At 44.2% G+C, this 19,502-nt stretch overlaps 1 protein-coding gene across 1 annotated transcript in view; it reads right to left on the bottom strand.

Annotated features, from left to right (window-relative positions):
- Positions 1-391: 391 nt before the first annotated feature.
- The window catches only part of arhgef2a (Rho guanine nucleotide exchange factor (GEF) 2a), a 148,457-nt gene continuing 129,346 nt past the window's right edge, over positions 392-19,502 (bottom strand). The window contains exon 23 of the mRNA XM_030411617.1: positions 392-1,205. Coding sequence (XP_030267477.1) covers positions 1,147-1,205 — 59 coding nt within the window. The 3' untranslated portion in view covers positions 392-1,146. The remainder of the gene's footprint in view (positions 1,206-19,502) is intronic.

A 19,502-nucleotide genomic window follows, 5' to 3' on the forward strand; every position in this document is an offset into this window, starting at 1 on the left:
ATAAAACAATGGTATACAACATAAACCATGAAGCATACAATACACAGTAGGACCAAGGACTTATACATATTCCTTGTAGTTCTATCTTAAGAAAACATCAGACATTTAACTGGTAAATAACACAAGCATTACACACAAAGAGGATCATGATATGCAAGTCTGTGCCCATCGCAAAGGTGGGGGCTGGTTTCTTTCAAACCCAAAATTCATCAAGTAATAAACTTCATTTGGGCTTGACAATAACATGGAAAATATCTACTGTATGACTTTCGAAATCTGATAAAATTAAGAAGATGAAATTGTAGTTAATAGTTATTCAGAACATATTGAAATGTGGATGAGTATAGGATTGGGATGCAGCAAAGATTGGAATGTCACAGACAGGGTCGTAAAATGCTTTGGCCTGTGAGGGGGGAGGACTGGGTCATCTTTACCCCAACCAACATCAACCCCCACTTCTTGTCATCTGATGTGGAGAGAGAGGACTCTATTGTAGTAAGTCGTTAAAATTGATAAGAAAACGTCTCCAATGATCTGTTTATAGCAAGAGAGCAACACATCGTCCTAATCTATAGGGAGAAGAGGCCTGGTGCTGGACATTGTTTGGCCTGAGGAATAAGGAGTTCATCTTCTTTGTGAGGGGGGAGAAGAAGCAAATATTCAGTCAAACAGGCTTTGTTTGTTAAATTAATCTTGTCTTGTGGTTGAGAGGTCAGAGGTCAGAGGACGGGGAAAGGGAGCAGAGCCTCGTGATGGAGACATAAGGGCTGGTGTTCCTACAGGATTGATCAGCACCAATCAACATTTCAATGAAGATTTTCAGTCTATTTGATAAAACCTTTGAGAGAATCTTATAATCCGTGCATAAAAGAGCTACCGGTCTCCAGTTTTTTAAAAGGGCCAAGTCTCCCTTCTTAGGCAGCAGAGAGAGAACTGCACGCCTACAGGAAGCTGGAAGTGTCCCTTTTTCAAAACTCTTTTTAAAAATGTCCAAAAGGTCATGTCCCAAAATACTCCAGAAATGTTTAAAAAAGTCTGATGGTAAGCCATCTATTCCGGGAGCCTTGCCTGACGCCATCTGAAACACAGCAGCATTCAGTTCATCCAATGTTATTTCCAAACTTAAAGTGTCCTGATCCTCTGGACTCAGCTTAGGAAGTCCTTGCAGAAGCTCCCCAGTAGCATCCACATCACAGCTCTCAGCCCTGAACAAGTCCATATAAAAATTCACTGCATGTTTCAAATCAAATCAAATCAAATCAATTTTATTTATATAGCCCAAAATCACAATCACATTGCCTCAGTGGGCTTTACAATCTGTACAGTGAACAACATCCTCTGTCCTTAGACCCTCGATTCGATTCGATACCCTTTTAACAGGGTAAAAAAAACAATGGAAGAAACCTCAGGAAGAGCCACAGAGGAGGGATCCCTCTTCCAGGATGGACAGACATGCAATAGATGTTGCGTGCACAGAAAAGAGCAACAATTCACAGTTTACAGGTACATCAACAGAAGATCTGATACAAGTTATGCAATGTTAGTGGAACCAGGAGACGACCGAGCAGGACGAGGCATCACCAAGTGGAGCCCGAGCCAGACGACCTCCTGTCCACCATGTTGACCTGGAAGAGGGCAGGCCACACAAGATAATTAGTAATAGACAGAGAGAGGCATCAAGATTTACAGAAATAAAGATATGAGGAGATAGTGAAGCAGAGGAGAGCAATGATCCAGCAGAGCCCGGGGTGTGACGATCCAGATCAGTCAGTATTTCAAGGCAGCAGGAGCCCTCATCTCCGCTGACTCTGTGGTCACCTTTCCGTCAGGGAGACGAAGACACACCATTTGTTTCCTTGCGCCAACTGAGTTCTCTAAATTAAAGAAGAAGGTGGTCGATGCATCCATGTCGTGGAGTTCAGTAAAACGGGCTCGAACTAGAGCTCCTTTAGCTCTCTCCTGCATGAAAGAGTTTAGTTCTTGTCGTTTAGAGAGTAAGACATTGTTATTGTGCCGATCAGTTTGTGAGACAGCAAGATTTTCCAGGTCTCTTATCTCTTCTTCTAGCCTTTGCACAGCTCTCTTAATGTTAGCTGTCGATGTATATTCCTGGCAAAACACCCGAATCTGAGCTTTTCCTACCTCCCACCACTGGGAAAGGGAAGTAAAATCATCTTTCCTTGATCTCCAGTACTCCCAAAATAATTTGAATTTTCCACAAAATAATTTATCATATAATAACTTAACATTAAAGTGCCAAAAGGATTTTGGTTTTCCAGTGGGAGATAAAAACAGCTCCATTACAATTAAATGATGGTCTGTAAAAACAACAGGGAGGATCTGACAATTAACTACTCGAGTAGTAAAAGAACCAGACACATAAAACCTGTCTAATCTAGCTGCACTGACTCTACCATCTGTTATTTTGACCCATGTGTACTGTCTGACCGAAGGATGTTTCATCCTCCACACATCAACTAAATCAGTTTTTTGTAAAACACAAGATAAGACAGCAGATGACTGAAAGTGGGGCTCCTCTCCAGTCCTATCTAAATTAAAATCAGTGCAGCAATTCCAGTCTCCACCCAATACAATACACTCCCCTTGATCAATGTCGCCTAACTTTTCTTTAATTATTTTAAAAAGCCCTTCCCGCTCAGAGCCTTGGTTAGGTGCATAAACATTGATTAACGCAAGGACAATACCATCTATCTTAACTTTCACCATGAGGACTCTGCCCTTCACTATCTCTGTGCTGGTTAAGATGTTAACTTTTAAAGTATGTGACAATAAAATTGCAACTCCTGCACTAAAATTTGTCCCATGGCTAAGGACATGTTACCCTCCCCACCATAAGCCCCAGTCGATTTCATTCATTACATAACTGTGTGTTTCTCGTAAAAAGACTGTCTAGTCTTTTCTGTTGGATGACTTCTGCTGCTAAAGCTCTCTTCTGTGCGTCTCTGCCCCCATTTATGCTTAAAGACGCCACCCTCAAACTCTGCATAAAAAAAGAGGAGAGATAGAACAATAAAGAGCCAGACAGAAACAGACAGTAGAAAAAAGACACCCAGTGTTGTATGATCATGTTACTTTAATTAAGTTTCATTTTCTTTCCCCCTTTAACTTTTAAAACTTTTCTTTAACCAGTAACATGTTTTCGGAGACGGTAACGTTTCCTGTCATCCAGTAAGTCCAAACCAACAACCCTCTGAAGGGTTGTCACCGATTTGATACATTTTCAAACATCAGGAAAATAATCTTTGACTTGAATGGATTTACCGAATGTGTCATCCAAAAAAACATTTATCTCTTCTAGAGAATACAGATCTACATTTTGTGAAACACTTTCAGTGACAGAAACACTATCTGATTCGGATTCACAATCCACATCAGCCTCATCATTTTCAGGGCATCCAGCAAACTCCATCATCTGCTCCTCTGCCTCCCTGTCCAGTCTGACCTGCAGCTCAGCATCCTTCACTGCAAACACCTGAACATCTTCAATCTGCCCTGTGTGGACCACAGGTTCAACCTCAGCCTCTCGTGCGTCATCTTTACACACCAAGCCAACAACACCGCTGACCCTGACGGAGCCACCAACACCAGCAGCCGGCCCGAACACGAAACCACCGACACCAGCAGCTGGCACGATCACTGAGGCACCGACAACATCAGCCAGCCCGATCACTGAGCCACCAACACCAACAGCCGCTTCTACAGAGCCACCGACACCAACAGCCGCTTCTACAGAGCCTCCGACACCATCAGCCGCCCCGCTCACGGAGTCACCGACACCAACAGCCGGTCCGACCATGGAGCCACCAGCAGCGGCGACCCCGGGCACAGAGTCGCCAGCCCCGCTCCTTACAGGTGAGGCAGCAGACTGCTGCCTCCCCGCTGTCAGCCACAGCGGACCCCGCTGCGAGCTGTCTGTGGGGACAAGCGATCCACTTGTGACCCACATCTCCACACTCGAAACACTTCATATTCCCAGAGCTTGCATACACCATGTAGGACCCCTCCTCATATTTAACACGGAAAGAGACATCCAGTGTTTGAGTCGGAGACTCCAGAAACATAAACACTTGCCTCCGCAGAGACTGAACATGTTTCAGCTTGGCGTCTTTGCAGCCCAGACTCACCGTCCGGAACCCGCTCGCCAACCTCCCGAAGCGCTTCAGCTCTTTCTCCAGTGCCTCGTTGGAGATAAACGGAGGGACTCCGGACACGGTGATGCGAGTGGAAGGCACCGCCAGCGAGGAAACTTGTATGAACTCATCGTTCACTTTTAGGCCACTCTCTATGAGCTGATGGACAAACCCCTGCTCCTTCAGGAACACCACCACAGCTTTATTCATTCACGAGGCACACGAGATGTTTCCGTACCCCACCTGTTCACCTACCGCCAACAAAACATGCTCCACCGTGGTGTTGGGCTGCGCTACCACCCTTACTCCATGCCTCAGAGACAGGGACGGCATCTCAGAGGACGCCATCCCTGCCAAGAAACACGGTTTACCGTCAGCCAAACAACCACCAGACACACACACACACACCAAACTACTCTAACAACAACCACAAACAACTATAATCATACAATAAACACAGGATGAAAAAGAAGAAAAATTTGAGAAACCATTCAAACTCACCGCACTCTCAACCACCAATCTCCCGGCATGCACTCTGAGAGAGAGAGAGAGTGTGTGAGTGAGTGAGTGAGTGAGAGAGAGAGAGAGAGAGAGATTTTGATTTTTCACCACACGTTTATTAAATCTGTGTGCATCATATCGGTTCACATCAAAAAAAAAATAAATAAAATCTGAAACAGATAGATCAGACCAGCTGATCTGAGAACAAAAGTTCATTCTCCTGTAATAATTAAAATCAATCACGATCCTCGCTTTTATCATTCTGCTCAGCAAGAGAACAATGTCAGAGTCCACACTGTTCTCCACCATCCTCTTCCTACTCACGTACACAGCCATCTTTGATTGACCCAGAATAAAGTTCATCATTTGGCATTTGTCCTTTTGAGTCTTTTTGTATCGGAAGCCAAGAATAAGGTTCTGAGAGAAAAAACCTCTCCTGCCTTCTTGAACAAGCAGTCCAACATGGAGAAGAGAGGAATGAGACGAGTACACTCTGAAAAACAGTGAAACACAGTTTCTACTGCCTCACAAAAAGGACAGGTGTTTGGGACAGCAGAGTTCAGGATAGATATAAAAGCATTTACAGCTAAAATCCCATGCAGAAGTCTCCACTGGAGGTCTACCACCCTCTTGGAGAGTGGAGGTTTGTAGAGACTCCTCCATTCAGGCCGGACCTCCTTGTCCAAGCCCAGGTGAGCTCTCCACGGTAGCTGGGACCGGTGCTGCAGCTTCTGTCTGTTCAGACACTTCACCATCAGCGCAGACAGTGACTTGCCCTTGGCCTCCTTCAGGCTCACCTCACACTGTTGTTCTGCACTGGGGCAAATGATGAGGGAGGGGAACGGGTCATCAGAACAGGGGGCATTTAGACCACGGCTGTACTCTCCCAGCAGGTGACGCTCCTTTCCCGTCAGACACGCTCTCCAGTGACTCAGCAGTTGACCAACGACCCTCTGCGATCTCCACCCCAGACCAGCTGCCAAACCTGCTGTCTCCTGTAGATCGGGCCCAGTTTATTCCAGCATGGCCCCAAGCATAATAATCCCTGCTGTTCTGAGGGCCTCTGCGACTGCTGCTCCTCCCCAGGAGGGGACGCTCAGGAGGCCTCCATGACCCAGTGGTTCCTGCAGCAGCCAAAACAGAGATTCGTGCCTAACCCTCTGTCTCCACAGCAGCTTCCACACGCTAAGAATTCCACGGTAGAACACAGGAAGGGAGAAAAGGTTTACAGTCTTAAAATCCATTAAAAACACAGACTCCTGTAATCCTAGACCTCCGACCCTCTGCAGGATCAGCTGAGCCAGAGATCTCCACACCAGGTCTTGTGGTCCGTATAGTAGTCTCTGAATAAACTGCAGCCGAAAAGCTGCGCACCTGCTGGCCATGTGCACCAGCCCCTGTCCTCCCTCTTCTTTAGGGAGAAACAGCACTGACTGTGGAAGCCAATGGAGTCTGTCCCAAAAAAAGTCCACTATAACAGCCTGGACCCGTAGGAGCAGATTAGCGGGGGGGGGGGTCCACAACTGCCAGCCTGTGCCAAAAAGAGGAGGACACCAGGTTATTAATAACAAGGGTTCTACCTCTAAAGGACATACAGGGCAACAGCCACCTCCACCTCTTCAGTCTGCCCTCAATGGACTCCAAAACTCCCACCCAGTTTTTCTTTAGCCACAGTTCATCCCCTAAAAACACCCCAAGGTACTTCAACCCCCCTTCCTTCCAACTCAACCTTCCAGGTAAAACCAGCCCATTCAGAGAATCCTTTGTGGTTGCAAAAGCTTCACTCTTGTTCCAGTTGACCTTGGATGAAGACAGTTTGTTAAAAAGCTCTACATTTCCCTCTAAAACCTTTATGTCCACCTGTGTATTTAAAACCACCATGATATCATCAGCATAGGCTGAAAGTTTTACAGCTGTAGGACACCCAGGAAAACACACACCTGACAGTTCCTTTCTTAGCTTATGCAGAAGGGGCTCAATGGCTAGAGAGTACAGCATGCCTGACAGTGAGCATCCTTGCCGCACTCCTCTTTGGACAGCAAAAGGCGCAGCCATACTGCCATTAATTTTCAGTATACTCGCAACGTCACAGTACAAAACCTGGATCCTAGCAATAAAACCTGGGTTGAACCCAAATGCAGCGAGTGTTTTCCACAGGTACTGGTGTTCAACCCGGTCAAAAGCCTTTTCCTGATCTATGGAAATAAGACCAGTCTTATGTTGTCCAAAACATGCACTGCATGAAAAGTGGGATTTTCGGCCCCTTAAACGCCCAGAAATCTCCCTAATTTTCGGCAGTTAACGACAATTTACAGGCTGTGAACGTGGCGTTTGTCTGTGCCGAAAATTGTCGGAAACGAACCATGACGTCAGCGGAGCTCCCGGAGGTGCGAACGCATCTAATTTGCATATGAATAGCAGCGAAACCACGCCTGGCCAGAGAATGTGTGGGCTGGCTTGAATATCCTCACTCAGTATTGGATGAAACCACTACTCATAAACAAGCATAATCGCTTGTGATTGGTCACCCTGGGTCATTATAAATGTAAACCCCGGTGGGAATATATATATATTATGTTTATATATTTATATGATTTATTCATTCATTTATATTTATGATATCATCAATGACATTAATGAATTTACTGAGGAAAGGAACAATTGCCAGGAAGGAGTTGTTTATTCAAAGAAAGAGTTTTATTAGCACAAACACACAGCATGTACAAAGCATAATCTGCCCACACAACAAACGGGAAGCTCACAAGAGGCCCAAAATCCTACAGCACCGAAGTGTCTGTTTTTGCAGATGTCTGTGGTGCGCTGCCCTGCACTTCGGAATCGCCTCTCATGTGACAGCAGTGTGGCACAGAGCTCAGTGAGCTCCCGGCTGCGAAAGGACGGAGGTCGCACAATTCATCCAGACACCAGCCATCTTGTGCCGTCTTCCTCCTCAGACATCAGGTCCATGGCGGCGCACTTCCAAAGGTCCACCTCATCCTCAGCTAGCACACTGTCTCGCTTCCAGCAGCTGTAAAAACAATCAATAAAGACGATCAGTACTGCGCGATGCACTGCGTATGGATACAACACATCTATTATTTAATAGAATAATAGTCACATTGACCAAAAACGGATCTAATCTAATAAATCTTACCCTCTTTGTCCTCGATCGACTCCGAGTTGAACTCCTCACAGCTTCTGCCTGCGATGCAAGATCTGGTTGTTTGTTGTCCTGCGTGGTTACACCCCGCCTTTCCGAAGCCCCGCTGTTCCGAACATAGACTTCAATTCATCGTAATGGCGGGGTTTCCCTTTTTTTCAAAGACCCCGCTATTCCGAAAAGTCTATTGGGGAAACCCCTCCATTCCGAAACCCCCCCACTCCGAACGGACTCAATCAGAAAGGAAACGGAGGCTGCACATTTATCCTTTTTTCCTTTGTGGGTTCAAACGGATCATGTAGCTGATTAACCGCAAAACAAGCCTACTTCATATTAATGACATAACGCTCATTATGCTTCAGCTGGACAAATGGCTATTTTGAATTGAAATTACTTTATCATGCTAAATATCCGATTGCTCCAATGCGTTATACCGATCGCCGTGCATATTCAGACACAGCCTGATATGGGTTCTGAGCAAAGGAATGTCTGTTTTCTCCCCCGGTCTGTTGTCAGCAGGAGCGGGGGCTGCAGGCTCGCGCCTGGGGGAAGTGGGCTCAAACCAGAGTTCAGCCGGGCTCGAGCCGAGCGGGGAGAGAAAAAATGTGTATTTCTTTTGCTCTGTGGGAGATCTCCCACAACAGAGTGGATGAGAAACCAAGGGGGACAGATCTGCCCAGCAAATATCAGAACGCAGAGTGCTGCCTACTTTGTCTGTGACCTGGTTCAGCACCCTGGACAGCTGCCTGCGTAACTGGATGTGGGAATTTGATGCATTTGAAGCCGCGACATTTGGTCAGAAACGTCATATATAATAACATTGTTTCGAGTCGTAAACAGTTCTGTAAGTGTAAGAAATAACAATCAATTAGGCTATTAGTGTTAGTCCTTCTTCATATAAAGTTGTGTTACAGTCGCACAGCTGGAGACCGCTAACAAAGTTAGAGACAAGAGAGACAATGTATGAAATCCCGCGAAATGATGTGCGGTCAATATGACCGCTTATGGCTGAAATAGGTAAAACAAATCATATTTTCTTTTCCTTTTGTGTAATTTATATAAAAACTATTCTCAATTAAAATACAGACACTTTTAGAAAAATGGTTAGAAGTCTGTAATGTTTGCATTTTGTTATTTATATCACAGATTGATAACTTAATTGTGTTAATGTTCAAAGTTATTATTATTATTATTATTATTATTATTATTATTATTATTATTATTATTATTATTATTATAATATTATTATTATTATTATATTATTATTATTATTATATTATTATTATTATTATTATTATTATTTACTGTGCTAGGTATTCTTTTCGTGGTTCTTGGAGCAATATTGTTGTTGTGGCATTCGTGCCAATAAAGCGAATTTGAAATGAATTGAATTAATAAACCTTTAGATTATTGCCTATAGACTGACAAGTGTTGTGTTTACAAATGAGCAATACATCCAGATTTCTTGAGATTTGTACTTTCAATGGGAATTTAAATTTAAATGTCAGGCGATGTTTTCTTCATGGAAATTATTTTTCGGGCAAGAGAGAGGGAGCGCGGACGGGGGATCCGTTGTGTGACAGCGGAGCGGAGGGTCAGCAGCTGGATTTTGCACACACGGTCAGTATTATTAGTAGGTGTTTGAGGTTTATTACGTTTGCGGACATTATTACATTCAATGTAATAATGTAACAGCCTTTGCGCCCTTGCCTTACAGCGCCTTCGCGTGCGCACAGTTTGCGTGTGTAGGCCCATGGTCATGATAATCCGTCTATGGCTATAAGAGATGGATACACAATCAATTTCATGTAATGTTTATTGAATGCTTTTTTGAATTGCTTTTTTTTCCAAAGACAACCTGAGCAGCAGTGCTCAATCCACTCATACATTGTTAACCTTCCACAAAGACAAGTTATGTTAAAACGAACAGTTTATTTCAGAATTGTGCGAGTGCGGCTGGAAGTGGGGATTCCAGCACCACGGATAGTGCGTGTAAAAAGATTAGACAAACGTTTAAATGTGTTTGCTGCAAGCGAAAATATACTATATAATAAATGAAGATAGTGACATAGGCCTATTAGCAATAAAAAGCAATGAGTTGTGTGAGTGCGGCCGGTGAGCGGACGGCAGTGTTTGATGTAGGAAGTAATATAAACTTGAAAATCAATTTCGGAACAGCGGTGTTTAATTTCGGAACGGCGGTGTTTTGAGGGGAGGGTCGGAACAGCGGTGTTTCGGAGTTGGGGTGTTTCGGAAGGGTGGTGTTTCGCAATGGAGGGGTGTCGGAATGTCACGGCGCCCCCGTCCTGCGTACTGTCTCGTAATGTCTTACAGGCAGCTGGAAAACAATCAAAAAGACTGGTATGAATAAAGAAACGTAAGTCACAGTAAAATTAAGCGAGGGAGAAAACAGTAACAGTTACTTACACACAATGGCGTCATTATCAGCATCGTGTAAATTTGGACTTCCAGACATAGCTCCGAGCTAACAGGAGGTCGCAGCCTTGTTATGAGGCGAGGTTAGTCTGTGAAAACAAAATGCTCGCAGCGATAAACCTCCGTGTCCCTCTGCGGCAGCGAAGCTCCGTCCGTCGGCGACATTCTTCGTGGCGACCCGGCAAAGCTTCTCCCGTCCGCGCAGGCCTCCTCTCGACAATGGCTGGGCCGCTATAGCCTAGCTCCTGCTAGCTAGCTTAGCCGAACTTGCTTCGTGTCCATTAAAACACAAACACTTCGACTGCGATGGAGAGTCCAACTCACACACTCACAGCACGTCATCCGACAACAGTTCACGGTCTGTTAGTGATAAAACAAGACACTGACGACACACACAGTCCACTGTCAGCGGCTCGACGCCATTAACTCTCTGCTCCTTCTTCCTCGTCACTCACGCTCCGGTCAACCCGGAAGTGTAAAAACTCTTACAGGTCATGAACTCTCACACGCAATAAGAATTACTTTTCAACTGCTTTTAAAACATTCAGAACCCATGAAATTATAGAAATACTTTTTTGTTTTACATTTTAATATCTTGGTTAACTCAAAATATTCCATGCAAATTTTAACTTCCTAACAACTGGCCTTTTATCTTTAACTTGTTCCCGAGAGAGAGAGAGAGAGAGAGAGAGAGAGAGAGAGAGAGAGAGAGAGAGAGAGAGAGAGAGAGAGAGAGAGAGAGAGAGAGAGAGAGAGAGAATAAATAATCTTGTTTACATAACATTGGCCATTGCTAATGACATACACAGTAATTAATCTAGCATACTTTCATTAAATAAATCCATTCAAGCTCAAATATAAGGTCTATAATTAGGCTATACTGAGCCTGATCTATTTATACCAGAGATTTTCTTAAAATGAAGTTAACACCTTTTAGAAAAAGGTCACCTGGGGTAAAACTCCCCCTGCAACCCTGATTTGCATAGCTCACAGCATTTTCATTTACATGTTAAAGCCTCCCCTAGAATCAGGGGGAGGGGGGTCATTGGGGGACAACTGCCAAGCAAGGCCCACGTCAATTTCCGACAATTTACGTCAGTTTTCAGTGTTGCCTGCAAATTGCCGCGTGCAGCCGCAAACCTGAAATTCCACGTCAATCTACAGTGCCGCATACTGATGAAAATCCCACTTTTCATGCAGTGATGCCGAATTACAGTGATGTTATCACTTATTAACCTGCCGGGCACACAGTAGGTCTGATCGACATGAACTACTTCAGCCATCGCTTCCCTAAGTCTCAAAGCCAGAGCCTTCGACAGGACCTTATAATCCACGCAGAGCAAAGAGACTGGCCTCCAGTTCTTCAGGTCCTGAAGGTCTCCTTTCTTTGGGAGCAGAGTAATCACAGCCCTCCTACAGCTCTGAGGTAGAAGTCCACTCCTGAAACTCTCTTGGAACACCTCCAACATGTCCTCACCCACCACTGGCCAAAAAGTCTTATAAAAGTCAACTGGGATCCCATCGATACCTGGAGCCTTGCCATTAGCCAGGCTCATGAGGGCCACACGCAGCTCATCCTGAGTTAGGTCAGCTGACAACAGGGAATCAGATGATTCCCCAACTTGAGGTAAGTCAGCCAGAAAGGCTGATTCCAGCTCTAGATCCTCCACTAACTCAGTTTTGAAAAGTTCTTTATAAAAATGTGTGGCGTGCCTTCGGATCTCAGTGGCTTCAGTGAGTGAGGATCCATTGTCCGAGCGCAGGCGGTGGATAACCTTCCTCTGGCCATTCTTGCTCTCCAGGCTGAAAAAGAACTTGGAAGGGGCGTCCATCATGGAGCAGGGTTCTCCCCAGACGGTGGAACAACAGCGCTGCGCCGCTATACGGCTAGGTCAGCGCCGCTATACTCAACAATGTTAGCTGCTTTATAGCGGGTGTTTGTGGGCTGCCGCGGTTGACGGTGACGAGCGTCCGTCTGTCCCCCGGTTGACGACGGCGACAAGCCGCCGGCTGACGGCGATGATCGATCGAGCGTGCCCCCCCGGACTGACAGTGACGAGCGTACGCCCCCCCCCCCCCCCCCGACGGTGCGCCGCTATACTAAAAATTTCTGGGGAGAACCCTGAAACGTGACCGAACCAAAGCTCCCTGTGCTGTGATGCCCAACAGGTTTGCTATAGCAGCCTTTTTACTTTTAAGGGTTTCAACATGCCCTTGATCTCCTGTGCAGCTCACTAAGTGCTGTACCTCAGTCTCCAGGTCCTGAAGGGATCTGGTAATTTGCTTGGTGACGTTGCGATTATACTGTTGACAAAATTGTTTTATGACAACTTTTCCATAGTCCCACCACTTCTGCACTGATGTGAACATGGATTTCTGCTCCCTATGTGAAAACCATAAAAACCTAAAAGCCTCTCTAAAAGAACGGTCTTTTAAAAGAGCTGTATTAAAATGCCATTAGGCACTGGATGTCTTCACATTCTGGATGAAAATGCTGCATTGTACCAGGGAGTGATCCGACACACCCACCGGGACGATATGACAGCTTTTAAAAACACTAAAATTATGTTTGAAACAATAAAACTTATCAAGTCTGGCCAGAGACATTGTGTTGTCTCTGCAGTGAGACCAGGTATACTGTCTATTCTTGCCATTAAAACCCCTCCACACATCCTTCAAGTCATGTGTTTCTATGAGACGCTTGAGCCGAGCAGACGAGGCAGGATGGAGTTCTAGGTGATTTCTGTCCAGTGCCGCATCAGCAGTGCAGTTAAAATCACCCCCCAGGAATAAATAGTCATCAAAAACACCACCAATAACATCACATAACAGATTTTAAAAAATCATTCTGTTCGTACTCAACACAGGAGCATATACACACAGGAAAACCTATTTCACATTTTCATAAAAAGCTTTGACCATGAGAACATGTCCAGCCATGACGTGGTGCAGCTCCACAGACTGAGGACTGAAAGCTTTGGAGAAAAGGATTCCCACTCCAGCACTGTTGGATTGTTTGTGACTGAGGAAAACCTGCCCTGTCCACTCCCCCCTCCAGTCCCCTTCATTTTTACTGTCACTGTGAGTCTCTTGGACAAACAGCACATCCAGCTTTTTCAGTTCACACAGTTTGAACAGGGAGGCCCTCTTTGCATCTGTGCGTGCACCATTAATATTAATGATTCCAATATTAATGTTCACGATGATAGAAAGACACACAGCAAAAACAGTGACATAGAATAATGTGTGCATCTTCATGAAATTAATCATCATTTTCAATCAAAGCAGCTCTGGCCTTAGTCACCAGCTTCTTGAGTCTGTAAATCTCCTGATCAGTGAATGCATCATCTTTTCTGAGTCGATTCACAGACCTGATAAAACCAGTTAGATCAGGGAAGAAATGTTCAATTTTCACCGCCCTGTGACCCTTAGTCTCTGCTAGGAACTTCCTGATCTTCTCCACAGAATATGAAATGACTCTTTCATCCTGAGAAGCAGTCAGCTCAGCCTCCTCTTCCTCATCAGAGAGGCTCTGCAGAGTCTTCCTGGTTTTACACCCCCCCTGTCCTTTATCAGCTGATTTCTTTCTTTTACTCTTGTTTATGCTAAGACACCGTTCATCAAACACATCTTCCATTAACACTTCATTCACCAAGTTATCATTGATATTGTTCACTGTGTTTCCTGTTTTCCCCCCCATCTATTTTCTTTTCCATTGAGCTGTTACCATGCCCATTCACAACCGTATCTGATCCCGAGGCATCCGGGTCCTCCGCCGGCCACCCCGCGCCCGAGGCACCCGGGTTCTCTGCCGGCCGCCCCGCGCCCGAGGCACCGGCGTCCTCCGCCGGCCGCCCCGCGCCCGAGGCACCGGCGTCCTCCGCCGGTCGCCCCGCGCCCGAGGCACCGGCGTCCTCCACCAGCTGCCCCTGGCTCCTGGCCTCGGGGCAAGCTCGAATGAGATGCCCCTCGGCCCCACAACCAAAACATTTCATTGTATCAGAAGAGACAAAGACAATTAGTTGAACCCATCAATCTTAAAATTAAGTGTCAGGTTGATGTGACTGTCAGCGTCTTTGGGGATCATATACACTTCTGTGACAGACTACGTGTTGCAATTTGGGAGATTTACATCCCAACAGCACCATTTTTATGGGGGACACCATTTGTCCATACCTGGACAGAGCTTTGCACAGATCATCATTTTTAATAAATGGCGGGGGGTTTGAAATGGTGAAATTTTTTGATGGATTCACTAGCGGATACACCGGAGTGAACGTGTCCCTGAGGACGATGCCAGTCTCGACCACCTGCTCCACTTTATGCACTTCATCCAAAAAAATCACCACAGCACTGTTCATACGAGACGCCGATTTGACGCTCTCAAACCCCACCACCTCTCCTACAGCATATCCGACCTCCTCTACTGAACAGCCGGCCTGCGGTAAAACTTTCACTGCGTGTCGGCGAGTGAGCTTCTCCAGCTCCTCCTGACTGCCGACAACGGGCATAATGCCCGATTGCCCTGAAACAACTGTAAAACCACTAGCTACTAAAAAATACAACAATCACATACACACAAAAAAAACAACACACAAACAAAGATAGAGATCACAGTCACTCACTCACCAGGCTCACTCCACACTCACGCATGCGCTGAGAGAGAGAGAGAGCGCTGCCTCATCGTGAACTCCACCACGCACATAGATGAGACATGACCATGGAGCATCTTGAACTAGAGTACTCAACAAAAATACGCAAATGAGCCTGGTCGGGCCTCGGGCTTCCTTTTTTATAAAACACATTTCTTGCAGGTTGTAAATTATATATTGTTCGTTCGTTTTCTTTTCTGCTTTTCCTTCACTCTTAAAACAGATGTGTTAATATTAATACAAGTTGTGTCAATTCTCAACACATTAATGTGTCTATATAAGGACTACACATTTTGTGTTATATTTAACACAATTACTGTGTTTGAAAAGCCAACACAAATCTTGTGTTAAAACTCTTCACACAGTAGTTGTGTTACTTTAACACAACTACTGTGTTAAGAGTTTTAACACAATATTTGTGTTGGCTTTTCAAACAGTAATTGTGTTAAATATAACACAAAATGTGTAGTCCTTATATAGACACATTAATGTGTTGAGAATTGACACAACTTGTATTAATATTAACACATCTGTTTTAAGAGTGAAGGAAAAGCGGAAAAGAAAACATTGAAACAACACATCAGCAGGGTAAAACTAACCTGTCTCATGACTGTCTAACCCCATCGAAAGCTGGTGGTTTCCAGCGCAGACACACGATTGCCCGTTTTTTGTTTGTTTTTTTCAGTCTGACCTTACAGTTAACACACAGCAACCATGGCTGTGTCAGTGTAACGTACAAACACCACGGGCAAACGGCTATAGTCCCAAATGTTGGTAGTTATTTGGTCATGTTATAAGAAAAATGTCCGTTAAAAATGCAATGTGGCTGACGGTATGAGCTTAGCCGCGCAACGGTCTCTCCCTTTCAAACCCAAACTCCGCGGTTCACCTGCTATAAAATGCCGGTGTTAATGTTAATGAATTGCTGTTGTGTTGACTTCAAACCTAGTTAGCTAACCTTATTTGTTCACCTTTCATGGCGATTTCACCGAAATAAGCGACTGGTTACTATACTGTCCTAGCTGAATTTTTTGTTGTGTAATTTCTTTAGGTAGACATAAATAAACAAGAAATAAACTTCAAAATCATAATGGAAGTTAGCTAACCATTGGTTAACGTTAGCCAGGCAGCTAGGCAGCCCTGCTGAATAAAAAGCGATGTTCATCATGAATTTTCTTAGAAATACAATTTAGTTGACGGATTATATACATGCCGAATTTACCCTAACGCTTTACAGTCTTGTGAGATACATTTATATAAACTAGAAATGGATACTTACTGAATGGTCAGGGAGCACACCGGTGATGCAGTGTCCATCCTGCTTTCCTTAGTCTTTGTCTCTATAGCGCGAACAGTGAACATGAAGAAAGGGCGCCCCCTCCCGCCACGTAAAATAACACACAAATTGTGTTAAATTGTCAAACACATGAAGTGTGTTAAGCTTTTTAAGCTTATTTACACATCTTGTGTTGAAATCCACACAAAATGTGTTATGCGTGTAACAACACATTTTTTGTGTCACTTTTTAACACATCCTTTCTAAGAGTGTTCAGGGTTGCGGGATGTTGCCGCTTTTTATCCCCCCGTGGGGGGGTTGCAGGGCTTAATCCAGTTTCACTTATGGGCGAAGGCCAGGGTACACCCTGAACGAGTTGCCAGCTCATTGCAGGACCCTTACTGATGGCAGTGGCTGCCCTACAGGGTGTCAACTGCACATCAGGAGCAATTCTGGGGTTCAGTATCTTGCTCAAGGATACTTCGGCATGTAGCTCAGTCCCACCCCAGGGGAGCAGGGGATTTGAACCAGCGACCTTCCGATCACTGGTCCACCAGCTCAACCCACTGAGCTACAGCCGCCCCGGAATTATATATTGTTTGTTGTGAATCATCGCTGTTCAAGTGTGTTGAAGAGTTTGCCTGCTTGCTTCATGGGGAGGGGCAGACGCAGACCTGACGCCGCTGCGTGACGTACTCAAGCCTATATAGTTGGGCGGCTTAGCTGAAAAATCATTCACTTTGTGGTAAAAGCATGAAATTTGGTACAGTTAAGGCCAAAGGCAGTCTGAAAAAAATTGGATATCGGGCCATCGTGAATTTTCAACATGGCGGCCGTGATGGCCATTTTAAAAATTGCCGCCACTGACTGTATTCAGAAAAATTTTCTTATTTGCATGGTATAAAATATGATGTTGATGATGTGGTTAGATACATTTATTTACCATACCTAGTTTAAGGAAATTTATACAATAAAATTTCAAGATGATTGCCACAATCACCATGAACATTGTAATTTTAATAACGTTTCGTATATTGCATATAATATGGTCGATCTCCATAAATATATTATACATTTTATCATGCAGAAATAAAATCTGCAATGTGTAATAATCCCAGAATCTTCCTTTGTTCTCACAATTTAAGATGGCCACCATTTACTTGCAGATATCACACACAAATGTAAGCAGTGCTAGTTAAAATCAGCTAAAAGGGAATTTTGTTTAATTTCAGTCTTTTTGCTGAAACTTGACAAATATCTAAGTCTCAAAAATAGTGACATGTTGATGTCACCTTCAAGTCCTTCAGTTCATTGGAAAGATCAGATATGACTTGACCATTGCAACATGCCTCAAGTTCATTTTTGTCATATGCTCGGCTCTAGGTAGGCCTACAACTAGATGACTTATTTTAAACCTTATTTTGTTACAACAATTAGCTCACAACTAGATAAATAAAACTTATTTCAGAAAAACCCTTATTTTTTCCCCCATTGACAGCCTGTTCCACATAATTAGTTAACGTGATAATGTCCTATATAGCACGTTTCAAATGGTGGATTGCTGTAATATAAGACTACTTGGTAGGAAGATGCCGCAGAACCATGTCTGCTTTATTTGGGCTTGAAATAGATAAATTAAACTTATTTTAGAAAAACACTTATTATTTTCCCATTAACACCCTGTTCCACATAAATAGTTAACGTGCTAACATGCTAATACCACGTTTCAAATGGTGGACTGCTATGCTCGGCAAGCCGCCCCTCGCTTATCTGTCCTCAATTTCTCCATGCACACATGATGAAGCTGGCACTTGCATTTTATGACATGGGGCCCATGCAGTACGAAATGGTCACAAGAAAATTATGATCTAAACTGTTGATACCGATGTTGTGGTTCTAGCTGTGGCAGCAGCTCAAGGTCTAAAGGCAGAGGAAGAGCTTTGGTTTGCATTTGGTACTGGAAAGAGTTCCATACCTAGCAGCCCATGAAATCTCAGCTGCACTTGGGCCTGAGAAGGCACGTGCTCTTCCAGTGTTTCATGCTTTGACTGGCTGTGACACAGTATCAAGCTTTGCTGGCCAGGGGAAAAAAACACTGCATGGGCTATGTGAGCTGTCTTTCCAGAGCTTACAAATGCCCTATTAGAATTGTCTTCTGCCCCACATGACATTCTACAGGAGGTAATGGCAATTATTGAAAGGTTTATAATCCTGTTGTCAGGGTTGGGTTAAAGGGAAGACTATGGAAAGTGGAAGGTGGACCCAAATGCAGTTACACGAGAGGCAAGGATATGGGGAAACAAAAAGCGAGCTTTATTTTAAAGCTGAAGACAAAAAACAGAAGCAGACAAAACGGGAGGCAAGAGGCAAAGTAGCAACCAAAAACAGCAAGGCAAAGTAGCAACTAAAAAGCAAGACAAAGTACAAAGAAAAAGGCAAAGTTCAAATCAAACATGGAAAGCTCAAAACCAAAACCTACCATAACGGGACTTGAAGGACATAGAGAAGAACATGGACGTAGACAGGGGCTGACAAGAACAATGACCAAACAAGGAGTGAAGGGAACACAGAGACTAAATACACAGACACTGATGACAAGACGAGGAACAGGTGAGGTGGACCAACAGGTGAGATAACGAAGGGGAGGAGCACATGAGAACATGAAGGGAACAAGGCAATAGACAGAGGGAGCCAGAGGGAACATAGAAAAATACACAGGAGAACGTAAAGGACACATGTTACTCTGTTACTGTGGAGGAGATTGCTGAGAGTCTTCCTTGATTGACCCCATGTTTGGACAGTTACTATTGTCAGTTAGGCCTATCTTGCATTGTGAACTACCAAATAGGCTAAATACTAAAGTTGCCACTTGAATTCCTAATAATAAAAATGTGTGATTTACCCCAATATCATTCATATCACAGGAATCCATGCAACTTTAAGGCAGTAATTATTTTCAAACCAGTCATGGTGGCCATCTTGAAAAATAACAGCCATCTTGAAATGTATTTATATCATTCATGTACAAACTCCAAAAAGGTAAATACATGTAGCAAATTTTATAATCAATAACATATTACACACACAAAAGAAAAATCACATGGAAATGGTAGTCAATGGTGGCCATTTTGAAAAATGGCTGCCACAGCCGCCATATCAAATTTTTTTTGGACTGTCTTTGGCTATAAGTGTACCAAATTTCAAGCTTTTATCACAAAGTGCATGATTCTTTGGAATTTTGCTGTTAAGCCGCTACTAATAGCACTAATAGTCTGGCTGGAGAAGATGGAATTGGCTATAAGTAAACTTGCCACAGGCGAATTCAC

The sequence above is a fragment of the Sparus aurata genome, chromosome 3, assembly GCF_900880675.1.
Source record: "Sparus aurata chromosome 3, fSpaAur1.1, whole genome shotgun sequence".
Taxonomy (NCBI): Eukaryota; Metazoa; Chordata; class Actinopteri; order Spariformes; family Sparidae; genus Sparus; species Sparus aurata.